Raw genomic sequence first — 22,947 nt, 5'->3', positions numbered from 1 at the left:
GGATTCGGGCTGTCAGCTTCCACGGCCTCTGGTCTGTCCTTCCTACACATCTAAGCAAGTTGTGGTTACAGCTTTTCCTTGTGTGAGGGGAAGCCAGCCACCCCTCACTGCCAAAGCTCTCTTCTCTGCTTTCGTCACCTCTAGGTTAGACTCTAGTGTTTGATGGCATCCTTCCTCAAAAGAAAAATTAAAAACTCTGTCTAAGTTCCTAACAAAGGAGAAACACTTTCAGATAAACCTTAACTTCCACTCTAAAAACCAAGTTCATTTCAGTTTGGATGGAGGGAACAGGACCAGACACAAAAGTGCCCCAATAGTTGAGGAGGTAACGCTAGGAAGATACACAAACACACACGGGTTCTGTCTCCACCAGGACACGTGAAAACCATCAATCACAACAAAACCCTCTAAGTCTCCCACAAGGGCTCAAGAAAGCTCAAGAAGGGAGAGTCACGGTCACCTCAGCCGATGACCCAACTCAGTGTTTAGCAGAATCGTTTATTTTTTTGTAATTTAGCAAACAAATTCCTTACTGAGGAGAGCTCACTGGCTGTCCCCTTGACCCCTCGTGCCCCTTCTGGGCCTGAGCTGGCAGGGTTATATCCACAGCCAGGATGCTTCTCTTTTCAAGGAGGGAAAGAATTATTCTACACACACTCTACTCTGGACAAAGGAGCAAACTGTTTTATGCATCTGTACATACACACAGCAAGCATGTTGTGATAAAGAAAGGCATGGCCCCAAGTTTATAAGTACTCTGGGATTATCAGCAAAACACTGATGTACGAATAGAAATTGCAAGAAGAAGGGTTTGTCCCACAACTTGAAGTCACTGGCCTACTAAAGAAAAAGTTTATCTTTGGAAATGAATCAACATGGACGGCTTCATTCTAGTCAAATTCAGTGGTGAAAGATCCAGAGGTGAGATTTAAAACCTGATGGATTAGGATCTTACGAAAGACGGGCTTTTGAGGAGCTCAGATGAGCGTCTTCCTCTGGCCATATCTACTAGACAAAGCAGACCTCGGTCCGAGCACCAAGCAGCATTCACAAGAAGGCATTATGAAAGTGCTAAGAATTGTAACGAGTGAAAAATTGTTGCTATCAGGGAGATAAAAGTATTTAAACATGGTTCCTTTGTGAACACAATAGCTTTACATCTCTAAATTCACCCCATTAAGAAAGGGAATGACATTTATGTCTAATGTCTTGGGATGGAAAAAATTCCATGCAAATAAAGCACATCGCTATTAACTTCCAAGGTCATATTTAAATAGTGCTATTCTTCTTGAGCTTCAAAGTGGTCTGCAGGCATCTCCCACTTACGCTACACTACACTCCTAAGGACCAGATGGTAGGAATTACTCTTCCCCTTTAGGAGAAGGAGGAAAACCTTGGCAGTTTGCTATAGTCACACACAGAGCTGGAGCTAGCGCTTGGTTGCCTGACTGCTTCCTTCCAGCTGCTAATCCGTGAACCCCCAGGATAAACTTCAGACCACATTCAGGCTTCATCATGAATGAAGCGACTAAACATAAGGAGAGCTTTAAATTAAAAGTATTTCGCGTTTAATAGGATAAAAATATGATGCTGGAGCGTGTGCACCAGCTCTGGTGAAACCATGCCATGCTAACAACTACCAAAAGGGGCAGTACACCAAGTAAATTACCATTTAAATATCATCAGAGGGCTTCCCTGGTGGCGCAGTGGTTGAGAGTCCGCCTGCCGATGCAGGGGACACGGGTTCATGCCCCGGTCCGGGAAGATCCCACATGCCGTGGACAGGCTGGGCCCGTGAGCCATGGCCGCTGAGCCTGCGCGTCCGGAGCCTGTGCTCCGCAACGGGAGAGGCCACAACAATGAGAGGCCCGCGTACCGCAAAAAAAATATAAATAAATAAATAAATAAATATCATCAGATAATGACTTGGAATTGTTCACTCAAAAGACTCCAATGTGACATTGAAATCAATACCTGTTATTTGTTCAAAGCTTTCTTAAAATCTGAGGTCAATAAAATAATTTCTTTTTGCTCTGGCTCACAAACTCTTTTGAGTACTGGCCCTGATATGACAGGTAGCTGAATCACGAATGATCACATATGTCAACACCTACCTTTGGAGGTACTTTTTTTAATTATTAAAGTTTCAGAGAAAATTAACAAATAGGTCTAAACACAGAGTTAACAGATTGTATTTAATTCATATCCATTAGATCTTCATATTGCTAGTAACTCTTTTGGCAGACACCCATGAAATGCATAATAAATTACTTTTTGTTCCAGTAAAGGAATTCATTTTCTTCGAAGATTCATTTAGCAATAACATTTCAGAGTATCCTAAGCCAGCTTTCTTAAATTTGGCCGTGTTTTCCGTAACATTATTTCATGTTTTGTGACAATTTTTGTATATTCTTATAGAGGCAGGGGGGGAAAAAAAACTACAAGGCATCTGTAATCCGCAAAGAAAAGTTGTGCTCTGAGATGAAGCCTTCTAACTTGAGGCCATATGAAAAGGCAGCCCACACTTATTCTTTACCTAGTATTCTGGCTTTCAGATTGTGATATTGAGTCAGTTATTAAACAAACCACAGTCCTGTGATAAATTGGGTGGACATATATGTTATAAACTATTTAAAGAGCAATACAGTTTTACTGTTTCCTAATATACATACAGGGACATTGTCATATTAATGTAGTAAATGTATTTCTAATCACCATCCTCCCCATGACACGCGCACGCGCACGCGCACACAAGAAAAAAAAAAAAAGAGGGAAGTCTAGAAAAGGCCTTCAGATCAAAGTGAAAGTATGCAAACTCCACATGCTTTCACATTCCCTGCCAGGGTGACGTGTGACTTTCACGGCGAAGGCCAATGTGGTCAGACAGGAACGTGAGTGAATTATTAGAAGGGTCTGTGAAAGAAGAAAAGAAAGGGAGCCTGGCACGTAAGGAGCGTGAAGATAAAATGCCAACAAAATATTTATGTTCATGGCTAGCAGCAAGTGGCGAGTGGGATATTAATAACTGTGATGACTGCCAACTCCCTGGGAGAGGTGGGAGACATCGGCTCCAGCCCCGGCTGCAACGCGGGCTTGTCTTATGACCTTACGGAGTCACTCCGGATCCCGGTTTATAAATGAGGCAATAATAATACCTAAGTGCAACTCTCTCGCCGACGCTCGTGGGAGATTAATGCCTTTTTAACTCTTTTTATTCATTTAGAAAAAAGTATCTTGGACTATAAACTCTGGGGGGGAAATGGACACTTGCCTCTTAAGAAATGCTTTTTTAATGATTTTGTAAAAATTAAATTGAAGGCAATTTGGACATTCTAGAAGTTCCAACTCACTTGGCACTCACTGTGTATGGGTTTAAATCACACCATCAGGATTTTAATACCGCGATCTTAAAAGTATTTCATATTTTAAGGGAGACTTTTTACCATCACATGCACGTCAACAACAGTAAATTTTACTACTTATTATTTTTCCTATTACCCAACTAACAAAGTCTTAGAATTATAATACATTTTATTGATAAGTATAATGTTTCGCAAGAAAATGTATACAATGTGCCTTGTGTATTTGGTCATGAGAAAATCACTTCTCTAGTGCTATTTTCCTAGCTGTACTTGATGCTGAAGTTATAACCAAAATTAGTCAGCTTTCTTTAAGAACATGTTATTTCTTCTCTCTAAAGGCTTCAGCCTATCGCATATTAATCCAGCATGCCATAGGAGTAAGAACACTGACTCTGCCTCGGCCAGACCTGCATCCAGACCCAAGCCCTGCCTCTTAACCTGATACATAACCTTGGGGCTATTACCGGGTCTCACTCCCCCACATGGAAAATGTAAATAAAAACACTTCATTTGTACAGTGATAATTGGGAATAAAAGAGAAAGGGTACATAAAACATCTGGCACTTAAAAGGTACTTGACAGAAGCTAGTTTCCTGCCTTCCTACATCCACAATCTTATGAGAAAGTACAAGAGAGGAAACTCCCCCAAAGCAACCGTACGGTAATTAATCCACTAAGGCCTGGCTCTCAAGTACCCTAAAGGCAAGTGTGGAACATTCAAGGTAAGAGTTAAGCAGGGGGACTTCCCTGGTAGCGCAGTGGTTAGGAATCCGCCTGCCAATGCAGGGGACACAGGTTTGAGCCCTGGTCCGGGAAGATCTCACAGGCCGCGGAGCAACTGGGCCCCGTGCGCCACAACTACTGATCCTGCGCTCTAGAGCCCGTGAGCCACAACTTCTGAGCCCATGTGCCCCAACTACTGAAGCCCATGCACCTAGAGCCCGTGCTCCACGAGAGAAGCCCGCGCACCGCAACGAAGAGTAGCCCCCACTCGCCGCAACTAGAGAAAAGCCGCATTCAGCAACGAAGACCCAATACAGCCAAAAATAAATAAATAAGTAAATAAATAAATGTATTTAAAAAAAAAAAAGAGTTAAGCAAGAACTTTGGTCCCCACTCCAGCAGCCTCTTGAATCTTCTCTTCTTCACACTCAAGTTACCCTGCGTGAAAGCAACTCATACTGTATGCAGGTCCTTCATGAATGTTCATTTCAAGTATTTAACTACTACAGAAATAGTTAATAACAATAGAAGCTATTATTTTGTGACCAATCATAGTGCCAAGTAAATCCAAAGTGATTCAGCTACTCAAAGAAAAAGACAGTGGAATATAAACTTGCTAATAAAGAAATAAGCTACGTGACTCAAGCAATGTTTTCCAATTTTCATCACAGTATACAAATATTAACATATAAAATAAAATCTATAAAAAGAATATAAAATATTAACCTGCCAAGTACCTAACCTTTCTTCAGAAGGCCTTATAAAGACATCCAGATATCCCAACAAATGTCAGTCCCTAAATCACTGCCCCTCAGCTACGGAGCACTTAAGCACTTAACTCTTTCAAACCACTTCTAGCATGAGATTTAGCACCATGCAGCTCAGAGGTATTACTTCTGACAAGGTCATCGAATAAAGCTATTACCTAGGACTGACTGCAGTAGGGAAATGGGTCCCGCTACGCATAGTGCATCCCAGAAGGATAAATGAGGCAGGAAGGAAGATACCTATTCAACACTGAGAAACTGACCAAACATGGGCAAGGCCCATCCAAAGGCAGAGAACCAGCCAGAGAGGAATCTGAGATGTGGTCCTTGTCTGAGTATAAGGATGCCTGCCTCTCTCTCTGTGGAAGCTGTCACCAACAACAAACCACAAAGTGAGGAAATGAATTACACTTAGACACACCACCCTTAACACATCTCCATTTGGAAGGGTCACCTGGCAGCTACCCTGAAACCATCTTGCCCCAAGTAGTCCCTCAGGTCAGGACACGTCACCACCTCCAAGGAGGTAGTTTTCCTTATTAACTGTGAAAGGAAAAGCTGCTTGTAAAATGTACAAACAGGCATGCTAACATCTGTTTACATCAATTATCAAAATGCGCCCAGTTAAGGATGTTTTAATTGTTGGAGTATAACAACACACTTTTGGACAGAAACACCACAGTGGGTGTTAGAGAAAGTCCATCATTTAGAAATGAACATAGTGTGGACCCTACTTAAGGCTGACTTAAAATTGACTTGAAACAGTTTTAAATATCTGCCTTCCACCTAATTTATCCACCTCAGCTCCTGCCTTTGGCTTTTTCTAACCTACACTCCAGCCACACTGAATTCCTAAAACTATGTCCCTGAAGCATCATAGTTACCATGTTCTTCTTCCTGGAAACCTCTATCCCGATTTTTCCCCCACAAAAATCCTACACAACTCATTCAAATTTCCTCTCCTCTGAGAAGCCGTTTCCAACCCTGCGGTCAGAATTCACGGCTCCCTACTTTCGACTCCCAGCTGTGTTGCTCATTTAAAACACTTTCAAATCTGACCAGCAGGAAGATCTGTCTATACACACGTGTCCCCACCACGACCACCACGTTACCAACAATCTGATATCCAGGACCTTGTTTTACTACACTGAAAACAGGGCAGCCCGTAGCACAATGCTTCTTAAATGGAACAATGACCGTAAGGCAAGGGCTAGTCAGATAGAGTTCGTCTCCATTTATTTCCACATTATATGTTTAACGATGACTTCAACATTATATTTGCAGTTTTAATATAAACTTAAGTAGGCTTTAATTTTTGTTAAATAATTATCTACAGAACTACTTGTAGGCAGACAAAATATATTCAGTGATTTTTTTATCCTCAGCCATTGTCTTATTACTCACTTTATCAAATTAATCCTTCCTGTCCCAAAGAAAATTAAGAGATAACTTTATAAATTGGGGGATGAGTTATAAAGTTTTTGTATATTATAGTTACATACATATATACAATATACATATGCATTTTAGATATGTGTGTATATATGTAACGTATCCTCCAGTTTTACAAATTTTTAGTTACAAGTCCTAAGAGGGATAGAATATATAGAGACTACTTATTAAATCTTATTTGGGAATTGCTGAAATACAATGTTACCATATTTGCCTCCTAATAACAACAAACGTAAAACATAACTCAGTCAATAAATGGAATTCAATGAAAAATTTAAATATTCTTACAATCCACAGAGACTCTAAATGCCAAAGAAAATCTGATGTCTGTTTAGGTCACTAAATAAACACTTTTCAGTAAATCTAGAAGATTTAGATAAAGAAGATTTCAGACTGAATGAAAAAAAAACATTTGGAGGAAATTTATCTTTACGTTCAAAACTCACAAAATTAATCAACTGCATCAAAAATTAAGTTCAACACATTTCTTAACAAACACAAAGAATTCCATACAAGAAATTGATTACAAAATTCTGATAGGACTTCCCTGGTGGGTCCAGTGGTTAGGACTCTGCACTCTGAACGCAGGGGATCACGGGTTCGACCCCTGGTCGGGGAAGATCCCACATGCCACATGGCAAGGCGCCCGAAAAATAAATAATTAAAAAAAATTTTTAAATACAGAGAAAATAAGGAAAAGAAAAATGAAAAATAATAAGGTCTAATGAATAGTAAATATCATATAAATGAAAGCAAATAAATCATTTATTGCAATAATTTTAAAAAAGAACTCCAAAGGAACAAGACAGGGGCTATTTTAATACCAGGCTGCCCAGCAGCAGCAACGGGTCTTCCTGTTCTCATACAGGAGACAAACTGCCCTCCCTTCACCTCCAAAACTTACACACCACACCTGCACAGCCTGCAACAGAGAAACTGAGTCATAAGGGAGCAGGTCAGTAGCCTGATGACTATCAGAAGAAACGAGACAGAGGTCTAGTTAAAACACAAAGGAGCAACACGTACATAAAGCTAAGACATGCCACAAAGTCAACAAAATGAGGCTTCAGAGCAGTGCAAAAATGATTTTCGTGTGCTCCAGCCAGGCTTGCTCAGGTGCCAGGTCACGATAGTACCACCACTGAATATGCCCACATGCAGGGACATCAGAACTTAAAAGAAGTCCTCTAGGAACGCCTCCTGGTGAACTCCTGCAGCTGACTTCTCAGAGGGGAGTTAAAACAGCAAGTCTGATACGGTCTCTGCAACGGTCTCTGTGCTTTAAATCACAGTCATTAAGGAAAGGTGGAGGAGCGGGTATGTTGCCACTTGTATCTCTAAGTAGAGCGTGTGGCCCCTTTCCTTGTTCCACTGGGAGTATGCCTACGATTGTCCTTTGTTTTGTAGCTTGGCTGTCCCTATTAAATGAGGACAACCCTGCAGGACTGATTTCCACCCCGTCAGTCACAGGGGCCGCTGGAGATCCACGGGGCAGACGCATCATCACTGGAGGTTTTAAACGCCAAGCCGAAGAAGGACCCAACCTTGCTGTGTGGATATAATAACATCCCCCTCACCTACAGCGCTCACAAAATCCTATAAAGCAGTCATTCACAACGCCAGCTGCCCTCCAACGTGATAAACTGGGACCAAAATGGGAAAATGTCACTTCTTTGTCAACACAGACGCCTTTCACAAATGCTTCTGCCAGTTGCTCACAGATAACGGCTCCAGCAGGCTCTTCACGGCACCGCCGCTGCCACGCTAGCCACGCGCACGAAGAACCAGCCGGCCCAGGAGGGTCTGAAAAGTGTCCAGGGACCAACGGACACACACTGGCACTCCTGGGGAAACCACTGAGTCTGCTACAATTATCCTTGGAGGGGACAGTTTCCCAAGGCAGCCAGTCTACTGGCTTTTGCCGGGTAGTCAACACCCACATCAGAAAGGCACCGATGCTGGGAGACTCCGTGATGGGCTGGCCATCCGGAGAAAACCCACGAGCCCAGTGCCAGCCCAGGCCAGGAAGGGCGGGTCCCTGGAGGGAGGAGGGGATGATGGGCAATCCTCCCCCCCAACACCCCCCACCCTCCCCTCCCCCGCCAAGCCCTGACCTCACCCCACCAGCTTCGGGAAAAGCTGTCAGGAAGCACTTCTGAGGCCACCTGGGCTCAGAGAACTGCCCACCCCCGGGTCTGCAACTCGCACCGCTGGTTCCCACAGAGGCTGCCCGGGCTCCGGGAGTGATGGGGAGAGTGCAGCAAAAGACCTTGTAAGGAACTGCTCTCCAACTCCCCCAATCTCTAAAGTACTTTTTAAAATATTTTTTTTAATACTAAAATTGCTTTGCCTCCTGGCCTCTGGGAGAAAACTGAGGCTTTCATCCGACGGCACTGGCCGACGAGCCGCCCCTGGCATGCTGGGTCCCAAGTGAGAGACAGATGCAGGGACACCAAAGCTGCCATGGGACTAGCTGCTGGACTCCCGAGGTCCTTCTTCCAGACAAGTCCGGGCCTGACCCTGTCACTGCCTTTGCACTGTTCCTCCCCTGGAGGGCAAAATTGATTGGACTTGCAAATAGCCAATTTTGAAATTTTACATCACAAAACCACAAGGGCAAAACAGACTCCGCCCACTAAGGTTCCAAAGCCCATTGTTGGGCAAAAATCTCTATTTCTGTGCCATTTATCATTCAAATTTAGCTTTTGCCATGCTAAGCTTGGACTGTAGCACCAACAAAAGTGAATTGGAACTGGCAGCAATCCACTTTTTAGCCAGGAGAGACAGATACTGAGGCTGAAACCCTAGCTGATCCCTCTACGCTTCAGAAAACCAGAACATCTTTTCTCCTGATTTAAGCCGCATAATTGCTTCTGAGGACTTAGGGCACAATAAAGGATATTTTAAAATAATATTGACCTTTTCATTTCCTCACAACTTCTATTTACCACTTTAGACCCTTGAAGTTACATCTTACCCTCCTGTAAAAAGAAGTCATTCACCAGAGTTCACCTTTATAAAGGCTAGAAACGTTCTTTGAGAATATGTGTCTGCAACAAACAAAAACAGCAGAAAGGCTTTTTCCCTTTGGAAACTCTGAACAAACTTCTTGTTCATTAACGAAAAAGAGTCCAAAAGAGTTTGAATTGGAGGAGTCAAAGAAAAATATCAAATATACCTTTAAGCAGTTAACAACTTTTTTAAAATTTTTGTTTGTTTAAGCCAGTAAAAATACCAGCTCAGTGGTTCCTGGTTCAAAGACAACTCAAGGGCAGTAGTTTCAATTTCACCTGTGGCGACTGTTCAAAAACACAAATTTCCAAGCCCCACCCCCAGAGACGCTGACTCAGAAAATCCAGGGTGGAGCCCAGGAATCTGTAGTATTTCAAAGTACCCCAAATAAAGCAAAATTAAATGTAGAAAAGAATTACTAAGTAGGAATTTTAATGCTAATGTTTCGTCCTAAACCAGTCTCAGTGTAATCCTCACCCGGGGCTGTGAAATGCTGCCGCACAGGTCGGGCCCTGGATCTCTGAGGACCAGGGTGCGGCCCGGTCATTTTTAAAGGGCATTCCAGGTAAATTTGGGAAACACTAGGGTGGGAAAGTGCTCTTCATTTGAGAAAAACTGAGTTTCAATTACAGCTTTACTGAAACGAAGTCTGTGATCTTCACAAAGACCCAGGCACCCTTGTCCTCAGGGGCGCGAAATCACACACAAGCCGAACTGCTCACAGGCTGATCACCAGGCTGAAATAAGCCTGGGTACAATCAAGGTGCATTAGAAGACGGCGAGGCTGCCCAGCCCAGCAGAGGACTGTTAGGTGAAGATCAGCGAATACAGCAGCACATCACATGACTCACTGTGATGAGCTTTGCTCTGGGTAGATGATTTTTTTTTTTTAATGTAAAGAAGGAAGAAAAGAAAGAAGGCTGGAGTTGATAAGACAAGCAAAAGCAATTTAAATGCCATGGGCACTGGGATATATAAAACCACTGAGCTGGTACTTTTCCTGATCTACATTAGAAATACATAATACATGTATATACATTTCTACTGTACACACATGTACATATATATATAAACTCAGATAAAAACCTGGAAATAAAACAATTTAAAGCACTTCAAAACTTCTTGCCTTTACTTGGGTTAATTTAACCATAAAAAATGATGTGGATCTTAATTAAGAGGTTTGTAAAGTACTTAAGTTTGTCATTTTGTTGACATTTAAATGTAATTTCCTCTAAAAACTATTCTTAGGTATCAGCTAACAAAACTGAGCTGTTGGTTTAGATTATTGTACTACCAGATAAGATAAAATTTGAGATAATATACCGGGAGAGCAACCCACTAGCTTAGAAGGAGTCTATACTGTTTTAACACTTACCCCTGAGGCTGTCGGTTGTGTCGTAGGGGAAGTATTTTTGCTGCAGTCATCTGAGTTAGAAGAGGTGGAAGTTGGAGTCATGGGAACAGAAGTATTGCTATTACCTGCAACAGTCAAAATTAACCTCATAAATATATATATACTCTGCTAAGTTTGGCAGATACCTGACAGTCAAATAGTATTTTGTTATATTTACCGGAGCAAGCTTTTGACTTATTTATGTTCTTAGGTTTTCGTTTCCTCGTTTGAATTCCCTCTTTTTTCATAGCAAGCGGTCGAGGCACCTAAAAATTGTTCACATAGGCCATGAGTTTAATAAATATTATATTGAAGAAAAACCAAACTAACTAAAGACCCAACCTCAGTACTGAAAGCCCTCATTTAAAAGAACTTGGCATAAATGCCAATCCAATTTTTACATACACTTCGAACTGCATAAAGACTACACTTTCCCCATCAAATGCAGAGATTCCTCCAGAAAAAAAAATAGGGAGGGTGATTTGCCAGGGAGAACTTACTCCTTCAACTTAATGTTTATTGTTTTAAACAACTTCAATTACAGAGTAAAACCACTGAATACATTCAGTGTAAAAACACTGAATACATACAAGAAAAATAAATATTTTTATTTCAAAGAGATCATGTATTCTTCTCCCTACATATACCAAGGAAAATTTTCTTTTTAAAATTGACACATATCTTGCCCTATCCTTAAAATGTAGAATCTAACTATAGCTATCAAATATAGCTATTCCTCTTTTGTATAAATGTATTTGATTGCATTCACATTTTTTAAGCTATAAACTAGTTAGTGTGAATTTCTAGTTGGTTCCATGCTTTTTTTTCTTTTTAAGTGTATAGTTTTTTAACATACACACACTACTATATACAAAATAGATAACCAACAAGGACCTACTGTATAGCACAGGGAACTATACTCAATATTTTGTAATAACCTATGAGGGAAAAGAATCTGAAAAAGAATACATATATATTATACGTATATAATATATATATTATACACACACATATGTATCACTGAATCACTGTGCTGTACACCTGAAACTAACAAGAACATTATAAATCAACTATAATTTGACTTTACAGCTTTTTTTTAAAGCTTACTACCATCTTATCAATTCTAAAACGCACTTTCCCACATTTTATTATTTCTAAAATTGGGATGTCTTACTAGGGATTTGTGTGACAGTTTAATTGGCAGTATTTTTTGTTTCTTACTAGTAAGATAAAAGTTTCTATTATAATTAACAGGACCCTCGAGTCACAGAAGTACATATAGAAAATCAGATTTTTCACTTTTATGCCCTCTCCCTTGCTGATATTTTTTTAACTGAAACTATGTACAAACAAGACACTGAACGTGTAGACACATGAGCAGAGTAGGTGGCGCACCCCATGGAGTTTCATGTAGAGTCCACAAGCATTGCACACAGGTTCACCCTCGGCGTTTCTGCGCCACAAAGTGGTGGTTGTGGTGTGACAGTTGGCACAGGACAATCCAAGCCGGCGGGAGGAAGGCTAAAAAGCAGCACAAGAATGTAAGTGTTCAGATATGCGATTTTTATGCATACGTTACATACATCAATGTATCACGTCCCTGCCATCAACAAGCATGTACCTGGTTATTATAAATAAGAGGTCCCTTGAGAAAAAAACCTTGACGTGTAATTAGGTTGACCTTCCTGGACCAAAGTGTGCTCCAATACGTAAGATTGATTTGCTCCAGCCCATTAGCATAGATTAAAGCAGTCACAATGCTGGCCAATGCCTGCACTCACTGTTGTCAGACGGCTGAGACACAAGAGTAAAGAAATGAGTTTTTCTGTGCCCACTCCTCTGGAATTCTGCTCGCACAAGGGAAACCAAGCTTCCTGGACAAGAAATGTTTTCTATCTGTGTGTATCGTCAGAGGCTCTGGCAGACCTGGTCCCAAATGAGGAAATTGTTCATTGAGAAGAAACTTCTAGATTTTTTTCTCTTTTTAAAAGATGTTCTAGGGGACTTCCCTGGTGGCACGGTGGTTAAGAATCCGCCTGCCAGTGCAGGGGACACGGGTTCAAGCCCTGGTCCGGGAAGATCTCACATGCCGTGGAACAACTAAGCCCGTGTGCCACAGCTACTGAGCCTGCGCTCTAGAGCCCGCGAGCCACAGCTACTGAAACCTGCGTGCCTAGAGCCCGTGCTCCGCAACAAGAGAAGCCGTTGCAATGAGAAGCCCGTGCTCCGCAACGAAGAGTAGCCCCCGCTCACCACAACTAGAGAAAGCCCAACTGCAGCAACAAAGACCCAATGCAGCCAAAAATAAATAAATAAAATAAATAAATTTATTTAAAAAAAAAAAAGAAATGCAGTCACAAACCACCTGCCAACATGTTAAGGGGCTTTGGGGAGTCTCTGCTTCACCTGAAAACTGAGATATCGATCTACTTCTCAGATATGTGCAGAGGAATAAACCAGAAACTGCAGAAGGGCCTATATATATTCACAGAAATGGATTTTCGAAAATGTACACAAGTTTTGGAAAAAAATGTATGTTAATACATCTCATTAATTATCATCATGATTGCCTATTGTGTGAATTTTTGTATTAACCATTTTACAAAGGGTTAGCAAATTTTACAACATTGTGTTAGTGCCGGCATTGTCTTATATATGGTGATGCTGCTATATTTTATTTAGCCTGTCAATATAGTACTCAACTTTTGTTCATACAAAGGGTTAAATTTATCAGAAGAGGGCAACAGTCTGTCACTCTGATTTCTATGTTCCCTTTATACCCATAACATCCTTATATGGAATTTATTTCCTCTAAATTATTATGTGTGAATTATAAAGAGGGGCTATTTAAGCTAGTATAAGTTCCTGCCTAGAATGACAAAAATCTAAGTTTGTTTTTAAATTACCTAGAGAGGCAACTAAAACCCTGCTGTGATTTCAGTTAAACAAACAAAAAAAAAAGCTATGGGGAAAATCCAGGGACCAAAGCAAGCTGAAAGACACAGAATTAGGGAAGTTGGTACCGATGATTAATTTAAGAAAAGAAGTTATAAAGAATGGACAACAAAAACACAGACTGAGCATTCACTGAATATTCAGACTAAAAAGACAGAGAGATCCAAAATCTTCATTGGCAAATTTAAAAGTTAAAATTGTATTTTGCTTTTATAACTCACATCCTGTTGTATTGCTGTAGCATACTCTTTACAGACAAGTTGTAAAACCAAAGAGACACTGGGAAGCCTTTTAGTACTGCCACCTTTTTAAGAAATCAGTGCTAAGAAAGAATCAATTTGACTTTTGGTTGAAATGAATATGTTTGGCTAACAGAACTGTTTGGGAAATTGCTTTTAAAATGATGAAAACATAAAATCTTACATATCAGGGCTTTTTTTTTTCTTTATGGTTAAAATAAAATAATTTCCCAGAAGAGCACTCCTTTCTCTTCATAAATGTGAAATCAGTAAACTAGGGACAGGAAGTTTCATTTTATAAACAGGTCATTTATGACAGTTTCCAGTGGAATTTGGAGCCAATGTGAGGCGAACTTGTTATCAGAATTTGCCATTATAACAAAGAACTTTATGACTGTCAACTGCAGATCATAAGTGAAGCCAGTCCCCATAAACATGTGAAATGAAGGTGAGTGGGTTATAAAAGTTCCTGTAACAAGTGATCTCAGCTATAGTCATCACTGACAAGGAATTCAAGTTACACCATAAATCTCTTATTTTGCAATGTATTACAAGTTCAAATTCAGTGATTGGTTCTGTACTGCTAGCTAAACACACTTGGGTTCAACATTCTGAGAACTAACTAGATCCAGCAAAACAATAAAGAAGAAGCCCACAAGGAGAACTAATTGGTAGACACACCCTTCAATTGGTATCATTTATAACACATTGACCAAGCACATTGGCTGACCTTGGTCACTGCCAAGACACCTGCTACACAGAAGGAAAACTCATAGATTCAGAGATGTTAAAAACTGGGGTTTTTTCCTGTTAACAGTTATTTTTACTGGTACGTGCACAAAACTAATGCCGCCATCTAAATATGGATGTTACTAGATCAAATTTAAAATGCCACTAGAACCTAAATTCTGCTAGTTTTTTTGCTCAATCTTGAGAAAATGTTACCTTCTGGACTCAGCTCAATGCGCCTTTCCAAAAAAATAATAATCAGTTTCATTGTTCATACATTGGCTAATACATGAAAACAAGGAACTTCCTTGGAATATTTTCCGGCAGTACTTTTTCTTTTTAAATATGATGCATATAAGAAAAATGAAAACCACAGGGAGTCAGGCACTGAAGTTAAGGATGCCCTTTGAAGAAAAGTTTAAGCTGTGGGAGACTGTAACTAGTTTAAGGCACGTACACTCATTAAATTAACCTCAGCCACTTTATTTTAAATGCATTAAAAACAAAACAACCATAAAACTAATTGCTTCTCTTTAAGGTGTCAGACTTACATTGTGATGCAATTTCACTCTAATCTATTTAACACAAACAACGTGTGTAGCATTTGTTCCTGCTAATTAGAGTATAACAATTAAATAAATTACTTGGATACTTAAGATGTCTGGCATCTAACTGTAAAATATTTTACTTTAAAAGGTATTAGAGTATGAGTGCTTGGCTAAACAAATGTTAGCCTTACGGTGGGGCTTGGGAAAGCTTTCGTTTATTTTCTCCAATCACTACAGCAGTAAATACCCTTTCCTTCTTAACAACACACAAGACAATAAGAGATTAATCCCCGAAGAAAATCAGAATTCCCCCACTTTAATAAAACATAGTGAAATGTGTCGGGATGGTGAAAATCCTCTACTTGCAAAAAACATGCAGACTGCATTTTCTTCTCAAGTTCTATGCAGTTCTCTGAACAGCCACATTTCAAAATAACAAAGGTTAGAGTAAATAAATTTTCACCCGACTCAAGGACAGTCCAAAAGACGGATGGAATTTGGAGCTAAAACTAGTCTGGCTCTGAGAAGAGGTGGAAGGGGCTGAGAGGTAGAAGGGACAGAGTCAAAGGGGTCCAGGAGGATGAGGCTGTGGGGAGAAAGGGACTGTGGGTTCGCTGTTGTCATATCCATTTGAGGGGGCATGTTACAAAGAAGCATGCTTTTTTTCAAGAATAAACTCCAAACCAGACCAAAGAGTCCACAGTGAAAATAAAAATCTCCTTCCTTCACCTGACCTGGGGCTGTAGCCTCAGTTTTTCTCCCTGGAGGTTACTAACATTACTCATTCCTTGTATCTCCTTCCAAAACTATTTCACTGCATTTACAAGTACATCTAGAGATTTGTAAATATAGGGAGTTTGGGTACTTTTAAAAGATGGTAGCACACTACACCATTTTTTTTTTTTTTCCATTTAAGAACGTCACTCTCCTTTCAGGACCTGCGCTCGTGGGCGCTCAAACGACCGGAGAACCGGGCGTACCGCTGGGGCCGGCACTCGGCCCGCCCCGGGTGCCCCCGCGGGGACAGGTGCGGTCGGGCGGGGCCGGGCTGGGAGACCCCGGCCCCAGGGGAAGAGCGCCGCTTGGGGCCGGGCTGCAGGGGAGGGCGGCGCTCGCACTCACCACGCGCTTCTGCGGCTTGATGAGGGGCCGGCTGAGGCCGTTCATCTTGCTGTAGAGGCCGCAGGCGTTGCACAAGTAGTGGCCGGTGCCGTCCCGCCGCCACAGTGGCGTCTGGATGGAGCCGCAGTTCACGCACTCGCGGCTCTCAGGCAGGTCCTCCAGCAGGTCTGCGGGGACGAGAAGCCGGTGAGGTCCCGCCCGCCCGCCGGTCCGTCCGTCCGTCTCCGCGGGCCTCCCCGACACCCCAGCACCCCGATCCGCAGTGCCGGCCTTCCCCACCGGGCTTTCTGCTCGGCGGCCCGGCCGGGAGCCGGCTGTTGATGTTATCGCGATCGACCTGTTGACCAACACTTTGTCCAATACTTCTGCACCCCTGGGCGCACCCAGTGCAAACCCCAGGGCAGTCGGAGACAGAGCTGGAAGCCCGGCCCGAATCATCTGCCTCCTGTCTCCAAGGACCTCAGAGTTGAGCCGTGGGGAGGTTGGTTTGGGTCCTCTGACCCCTTCTTTCCGGCTGTTCCCAAGCTTTTCAAAACTGAAATCCATCATAATTACAATATACCACTTGCCAAACCCCAGCAAGTCTTGCAATATTAACAATGATCACTGACCCCTGCCCTAACACACAAATATCCCCGGACAAAGTGAGGCTGTCTTCTTTAGTTCTATCTCAAGTTAACTTTTTGAAGGTATTTGCTGTATCTACTACTCTTCCTTTTCCTCAGTAAAAAATAGACAAGTGAAATTAGAAATACTGTTCTTGGGCACTTTTGTCAATTAATTAGAAATTACTCAGGTCTCCTCAGGGGGCGGGGAAAGCACTAAAAGATTAATAAACACAGAGATAAATGTTAAGCTCGATTTTCATGCCACAAAGACCAAATACTAAAATATTATGATTTCAAAGTGGGTCTTATTGCTTCAATCTACAAAACGTCTACAAATGGTTGATGCTTTACCAATTCAGAAAATTACTCGGACTGTCCCAATGCTAAATAAATTTTTTCCTATTTTCCTGCACTAAAATTTCAACTTATGTCATCTATTTAAATTATATTTGTCATTTGGCTACTTGGTTAGTTTTCCGGAGTTCACAATTAACCTAAACCTGCTAATTTACTCTAAAGAAGCCTTTAGAGTAAATGGTTTTAACATTTATTACTTCCCCTTGAATCAGTTAAATATGAATAATTATCTAAAATGAGGTTCTTATCAAGCACTTTTTAAATAGACTTTAAAATATCTCCAGTCTAGAGTTACTTATATTATAGAAAATTTAAATGTTACCATTTGGCTTTCTTTAAGGAGCATTTCTGAATCAATTTTTAAAGTAAATAAACATTACACTTTACAGTTTATTTGAAGAGTATGCTAGCAAGCCTTTCTATTCACGAGCAGTCTACAACTTGTGTCTACCATCAACTTTTGTACAGATATTTAAACGGGATTTGGACATACAGAAATCTTTCATTCCATTAATATTATTTACCCTGCAAAACAAGTCTCCTTCCTCCTCAAGAAATACGTTTAAAAGAAACTAGCCTCCCACATAACTCGAGTTCAAAGTTGTCATGGGGATACTGCAACTTAGAACACATCACAAAGATTTATTCTTCTCCGCCCTAAAAGCTACTATTGACTACGGTAATCAGTAAAATGCTCAGGACTTCAAGGACACTGAAGTTAAACAAGGTATTTGTCTTTGTTGTTGACTTTAAAATGTTACCTATCAGAGCCCCTCTCCGTGGAGAATTGGGGCATTCCCTGGAGAACCCAGCCCTACGCCTGGCCTCCTTCTCCCGGGCTGGGAACAATAAAGACTCCCCGGAGAAGACAGTGTGAACGCCCCAGGTAAATCTCTTTAGTCAGCTGAAAACTCAGAGACAAAACGTAAAGTCTACTTTGGATAAATAAAATTTAGGAAGTTTGCTTATTTTTAATTAAGTAAAATCTACAGCTCCCATTGCCTCCACACTTTTCCCCACTCCTCATTCAGCAGCTGCAATCCTATAACTAAAATAAGAGAAAGCTACTTTTTATAAATCACGAAATCTGATTGTGCTGGAAGCTCTCTCACCATTTCCCCCCAATTCATCCTCTGTCTCCTAACCTGGCTGCTTTGGGTGGCCCTGGGCAGTGACAGACTCAGGGGAGAAGGGCAAGGCCAGCGAATGTCATCCCGGGACCGAGAATGGAACCCAATTCAGCGGCAGCTTGTGAGGGCACTGGCCTCTGGAGACAGAACTCACCCCAAAACTCCCCACCAGCACCAGCACCAGCACCAGGGAGAGGTGAAGGGAGCAGGTTCCCAGCGAACAGCCCCCTACTCCACCCCGCACTGTGCAGGTTGAGAAAGCTCAGTGCTCAGGTTTTAGCCCTGCCCATTTGCTCGAAAAAGAGTGCCTCCAAAAATGGTTTGTTTAAAAAAAAAATCAAAGTGGAGAAGCAGAGAATCAGTTAGGAAGCTGGCAGGAGAGGTGCTCTCTAGCATGGGAACACCTGTAATGGACAAGCAAAGTTAGGGTCATTCATCTCCCCCACCCCCAGACTGGCTTATTCTCAGCAGCTTCCTGCCTTCTTTAAAGACTCTTTATGCAAAAGCTGGGTGTTCCCAAACCCCTTTCCTTTTTTTTTTTTCTTGAAACATGCTCTAAGTCTACACAAGATTTTTCTAACTTTGCAGTGTTCTACCCAGAAAGGGAAAGAATTAGTGAAAGGATAGGCTAAGTTTAGATTGAAAAACTTACAACCTGTCTGTAATTGCACCCTACCACCTCTAAAAGGATTTTTCTCACGAAACCAATTACTTTAAACATCCAAAGACTCCGATTATGTCTTTTGGACTGCTTCTCTGTCCTGTGTAATGCTGGAAGAGGGCAAAGGGAAACGGAGGTCACGCTAAGGTGCGTCGCCAAGCAGGCAGAGCTGCCCCCTACCCAGCTCACACAACCTTTCGGATTCCCTGCTGGATTCTTGACTGACAGAAACCTCACAGCCTAACCACCACCCCCTTCCATCCTTTGAAGATCCTTCTCCCTGTCTCTCTGCTCCCGGGAGCCAGATGTGGGTCCCTAATGCAGCAGGAAGGGTGACAGGGCTCTGTGGTCTCAAGTCTCCAAACTTCAACAGGGCCCTCCCCACCGCCCCACTCTACACACAGACCATAAAGATGGTCTCCAGGACCAGCTTTGCAAGGAGAGGAGAGGGGATTTTCAGCCCAATGTTACTGAGAGAGCGCAATTCAAATAAGATCCTTCACACCTTCAGGCCACTAGCATTCCCAGGCTGTCTCTGAACACAGGGCTAGCAGTGCCTCACTTGACCCTCACCAATTAGGGTCCCTAAAAGACTTGCTGTCCCTAAGTGAAGGGCTCTCCCGCGAAGCCCAGACCTGGGGCCTGAGAGCACCAGGTAGGGTACCTTAGGCTGATGTGCCTCCTTTGTCTTTGCCACTTCTTGACTCCCACAGCTCCCCTCAAAGAAACAACGGCCAAAAAAAGTCCATTTTTTTTGTCTTAGGAGACTGTCAGGTTATATCAAACAGGTTAAATACAAAGAGAGACCTCTGAAAGCACGAAAAAGGACCCAGAAGCTGAGGAAAGAAGCCAACGTGCCTCTGTCAGGCCAGACAACAGTTCACACCCTCCCTTGTCCTTGAAGAGCAGGACAAACACTCTTCAAGATGTGGGGCATTTGCAGGAATTTTGACAATTGTGTTTTCCCAGTTCACTCCAAACTGCCCCCAGACACTGGAATGGAAAGCATGAGTGGGATTGGAAACTGAAAAATTGTTGGCCTGGGTTCCGGAGGAAGAATAGGCGTGAGTGCTCCTGGATCCCTGGTCCCAGCCTGGGGGACGCAGGCGGGAGCAACAGCACGACACCCCGCCGGCCTGCTGATGCCAAGCAAAAGGGCCCCGGCACCAGCCTTCCCTCGGGACAGTCACAAGGCTGACCTCTCTTCTTGCCCTCTCACTGAGGGTCAGGGAGATGCCAACTAGGTCCTTTTCCACCATGGACCTCTTTAAACACTCTCGTTGAGGGAAACGCAGCTCCCGACCTTGGGAGAGTTGAATTGGGTGTGACTGTGTGTATTGGAGGAGAGGGTGAATCGTATGCCCAACACGCTCCTAAAGTTACCCTCCAAATGGACTCTCACGCTTCCACCCAGGCAAACTGGAGTCTGCGACCAAGTTCAGGTCCTGTCCGTTTCCTCCTGGGCTCATTTTTTTCCAACTGCCCACTCCAGTCGCTATCCATCAAGTCCCTGGACCTCCTCCCAGACCCTGAGGCATATCTGCGCATCTAGTCTCTCTCGTTCAAAACAGAAGCACCACAACAACGCGGTCAGACTCCGGGCACCCAGACAGGAATGCCCTGGAAACAGGGCCCAAGTCAACTAGCTACTCCACACCCCCTCGCGCCCCGACTCCCATGCCGCGGCGCGACCCTTACCTGCGCTGGGGCCCCGCGGCACAGGGAGCGGGGCTCCGGCGCGGCTCTGCAGGCTGTGAAGCACCGGGGTCTCGAAGGGTCCGGCGGGCCAGGCGGGCGTCAGCGGTGCACCCACGTAGGGCGAGTAGGCGCTCGGGTGGTGGTGGTGATGGTGGTGGTACGTCCCGTTCAGCGGCCGCGCGGCCGACAGCGAGCCATATTGGTGCTCGCGGCCGCCCATGGCCGCCAGACTGCCGCCTCCACCGCTCACGCCGCCCGCGCCCCCGCCGCCGGCCGCCGCGTAGCCCCCCGGGTCCCGAGCCGCGCCGTTGGCCATGGGCGGGCTGGGCGAGTAGGGGAAGCGCGCCGAAACGTGCGCCGCGGCGGAGCTGGCGCTGCCGGGCCCCGCCGCCCCGCCGGCCGCCGCGCCGCCTCCGCTGCCGTACGGGGGGCTGTCGGCGGAGGCCTGGGGCCAGCCGGGGTGCGCGCCCGCGCCGCCCGCGTGATTGGCGGGCCCGCCGCCCGCCCCCTGGAGGTACGGCAGGCCGGGCAGCATGGAGCCCACGCGCGTAGTGGGAACGTAGACTGGGGAGCTCGCCGCGGCCGCGGCCGCAGCCGCGGCGGCCGCCGAGTGCACGAAGCCGCCGGGCGCGCCGTCGTAAGCGGCGGGCCCCTGGCTGGAGAGGGCGGCGAGGGTCTGGTACATCTCCTCGGGCTGCTCGGGGGCGAAAGGGCTCAGCTTGGCACCGCGGCTGGACCACAGCAGCTTGCTGGCGGTCGCGGCCTGGTCGAGGTCAGTGAAGAGCAATAGGTCCTCCCAGCTCGACAGGGCGCCCCCGGGGCCAGAGATCCCCGGCGCCGAAGGTCCGTGGGGAGCCCCGAAGGGATGCGAGGCGTAGGGGCTAAGCAGCAGCGAGCGGGCCGTGGGTCCCGCCGCCGCCTCCGTGTCGAGCTGCGGTGTCCTGCAGTTGCTGGCGCCGCCGGGGCCGCGCTCCCCACCGCGAGAGCAGCAGGAGGAAGAAGAGGAGGAGATGGGGGAAGGCGGCGTAGAGGGCTCCCGCGCTGGAAAGGCTCCGGAGTCGCTGGCGTCCGCAGGCGCGGCCCCGAAGCGCTTCGGCAGGCACCAGCCGCCGTCAGTCAAGGCCATCCACGGTCCGGCGCCCTCCTAGCTGACTTCTAGCTCCTGAGACCGGATGGGGAGGGAGACAGGGTCGGGAGGAGAGATTAAAAAAGTAGTTATCCAAAGCGCAGGCTGCACGACATCTTACCTCCACTCGCCTCCCTGGCTAATGAGATTCCTCAGAGATCCCGTTTCTGCCCCGGGCTCAAGGGGTGGGTAAGGAGAGGGGCAAGGGGCCTGCGCAGCCGCCACAGGATCTTCCCAGGACCCGGATACAAGCTCTCCCTCACCCGCACGGCTCGGGTCCCTTCGCGCTCCCTTCCCACCCCCTCCGCAGCATCCTTCATCAGCGCGAGCGCCAGACCCCAAGGGTGACTGCGAGGCTGGCCGAGGTTTTCCTTCCGCCCCGAAGTGGCTCCCTCCTGGCTGATGGCACACAAAGGAACTTTTTAAGTAGCCGTGCGTGTCGGCGCTGCCTTATCATTCCTCCGTACGGGGGTCGCTCGCCCGGAATGCCTCAATATGAGAGCTGCCCGCGTGAAAATCATTAGCACAGGGAAGGCAACCTGTTCCCGAAAACGAAACCGCCGCCTTCTCCCATACTGGCTTTCCCAGAGCTTCCCGGACTGCGCTGACGAGACAGAACACGAGCCCCAGAGAGAAATGCAACCCAGCCCTGGAAGGTGGGGCCGCAGGGCGGAGATCGCAGTCTCGGACCTTCGGGACATAGGCAGTTCGGGGTGCGTGCGGGGCCGGAGTCTCCTGCCCAACCCGCGTCCCCGCGTCCCCGCGGCGCCGCACACCTTAAGACACCGCTCGCCTCTGCAGCCACCAGCGCGTGCGCTCACGCCGGCCGCGCCACGCCGGCCAGACCACCCCGGCCCACCCCGCGGTCATCCCCAGCCGCGGAAAGGCCAGACCGTTCCGGAATCGGACGTAGCGGGGTGGAGCGCAGCGCAGAGAAAAGGAGGGGGAAATGTAAGGGGGGACGCGAGACCGCCCCGGAGCCGAGGCCACCCCAAAGGGGAGAGCAGGAAGAATGACAGGGAGACAAGGAGGGGGTGGAGGAGGGAGGCGAAATACAGCCGGACT

General features: G+C 45.2%; 1 protein-coding gene across 1 annotated transcript in view; it reads right to left on the bottom strand.

Annotated features, from left to right (window-relative positions):
- Positions 1-21,991, bottom strand: part of GATA6 (GATA binding protein 6) — a 28,681-nt gene extending 6,690 nt beyond the window's left edge. The window contains exons 1-5 of the mRNA XM_027127548.1: positions 20,757-21,991; positions 16,303-16,469; positions 12,105-12,230; positions 10,888-10,975; positions 10,692-10,795 (exon numbers count right to left, since the gene is read on the bottom strand). Coding sequence (XP_026983349.1) covers positions 10,692-10,795; positions 10,888-10,975; positions 12,105-12,230; positions 16,303-16,469; positions 20,757-21,882 — 1,611 coding nt within the window. The 5' untranslated portion in view covers positions 21,883-21,991. The remainder of the gene's footprint in view (positions 1-10,691; positions 10,796-10,887; positions 10,976-12,104; positions 12,231-16,302; positions 16,470-20,756) is intronic.
- Positions 21,992-22,947: the final 956 nt, after the last annotated feature.

Source organism: Aethalodelphis obliquidens, unplaced genomic scaffold, assembly GCF_003676395.1.
Source record: "Aethalodelphis obliquidens isolate GAN/ISIS:26980383/991018 unplaced genomic scaffold, ASM367639v1 scaffold32, whole genome shotgun sequence".
Taxonomy (NCBI): Eukaryota; Metazoa; Chordata; class Mammalia; order Artiodactyla; family Delphinidae; genus Aethalodelphis; species Aethalodelphis obliquidens.
This window is presented reverse-complemented; position numbering and strand designations above follow the sequence as displayed.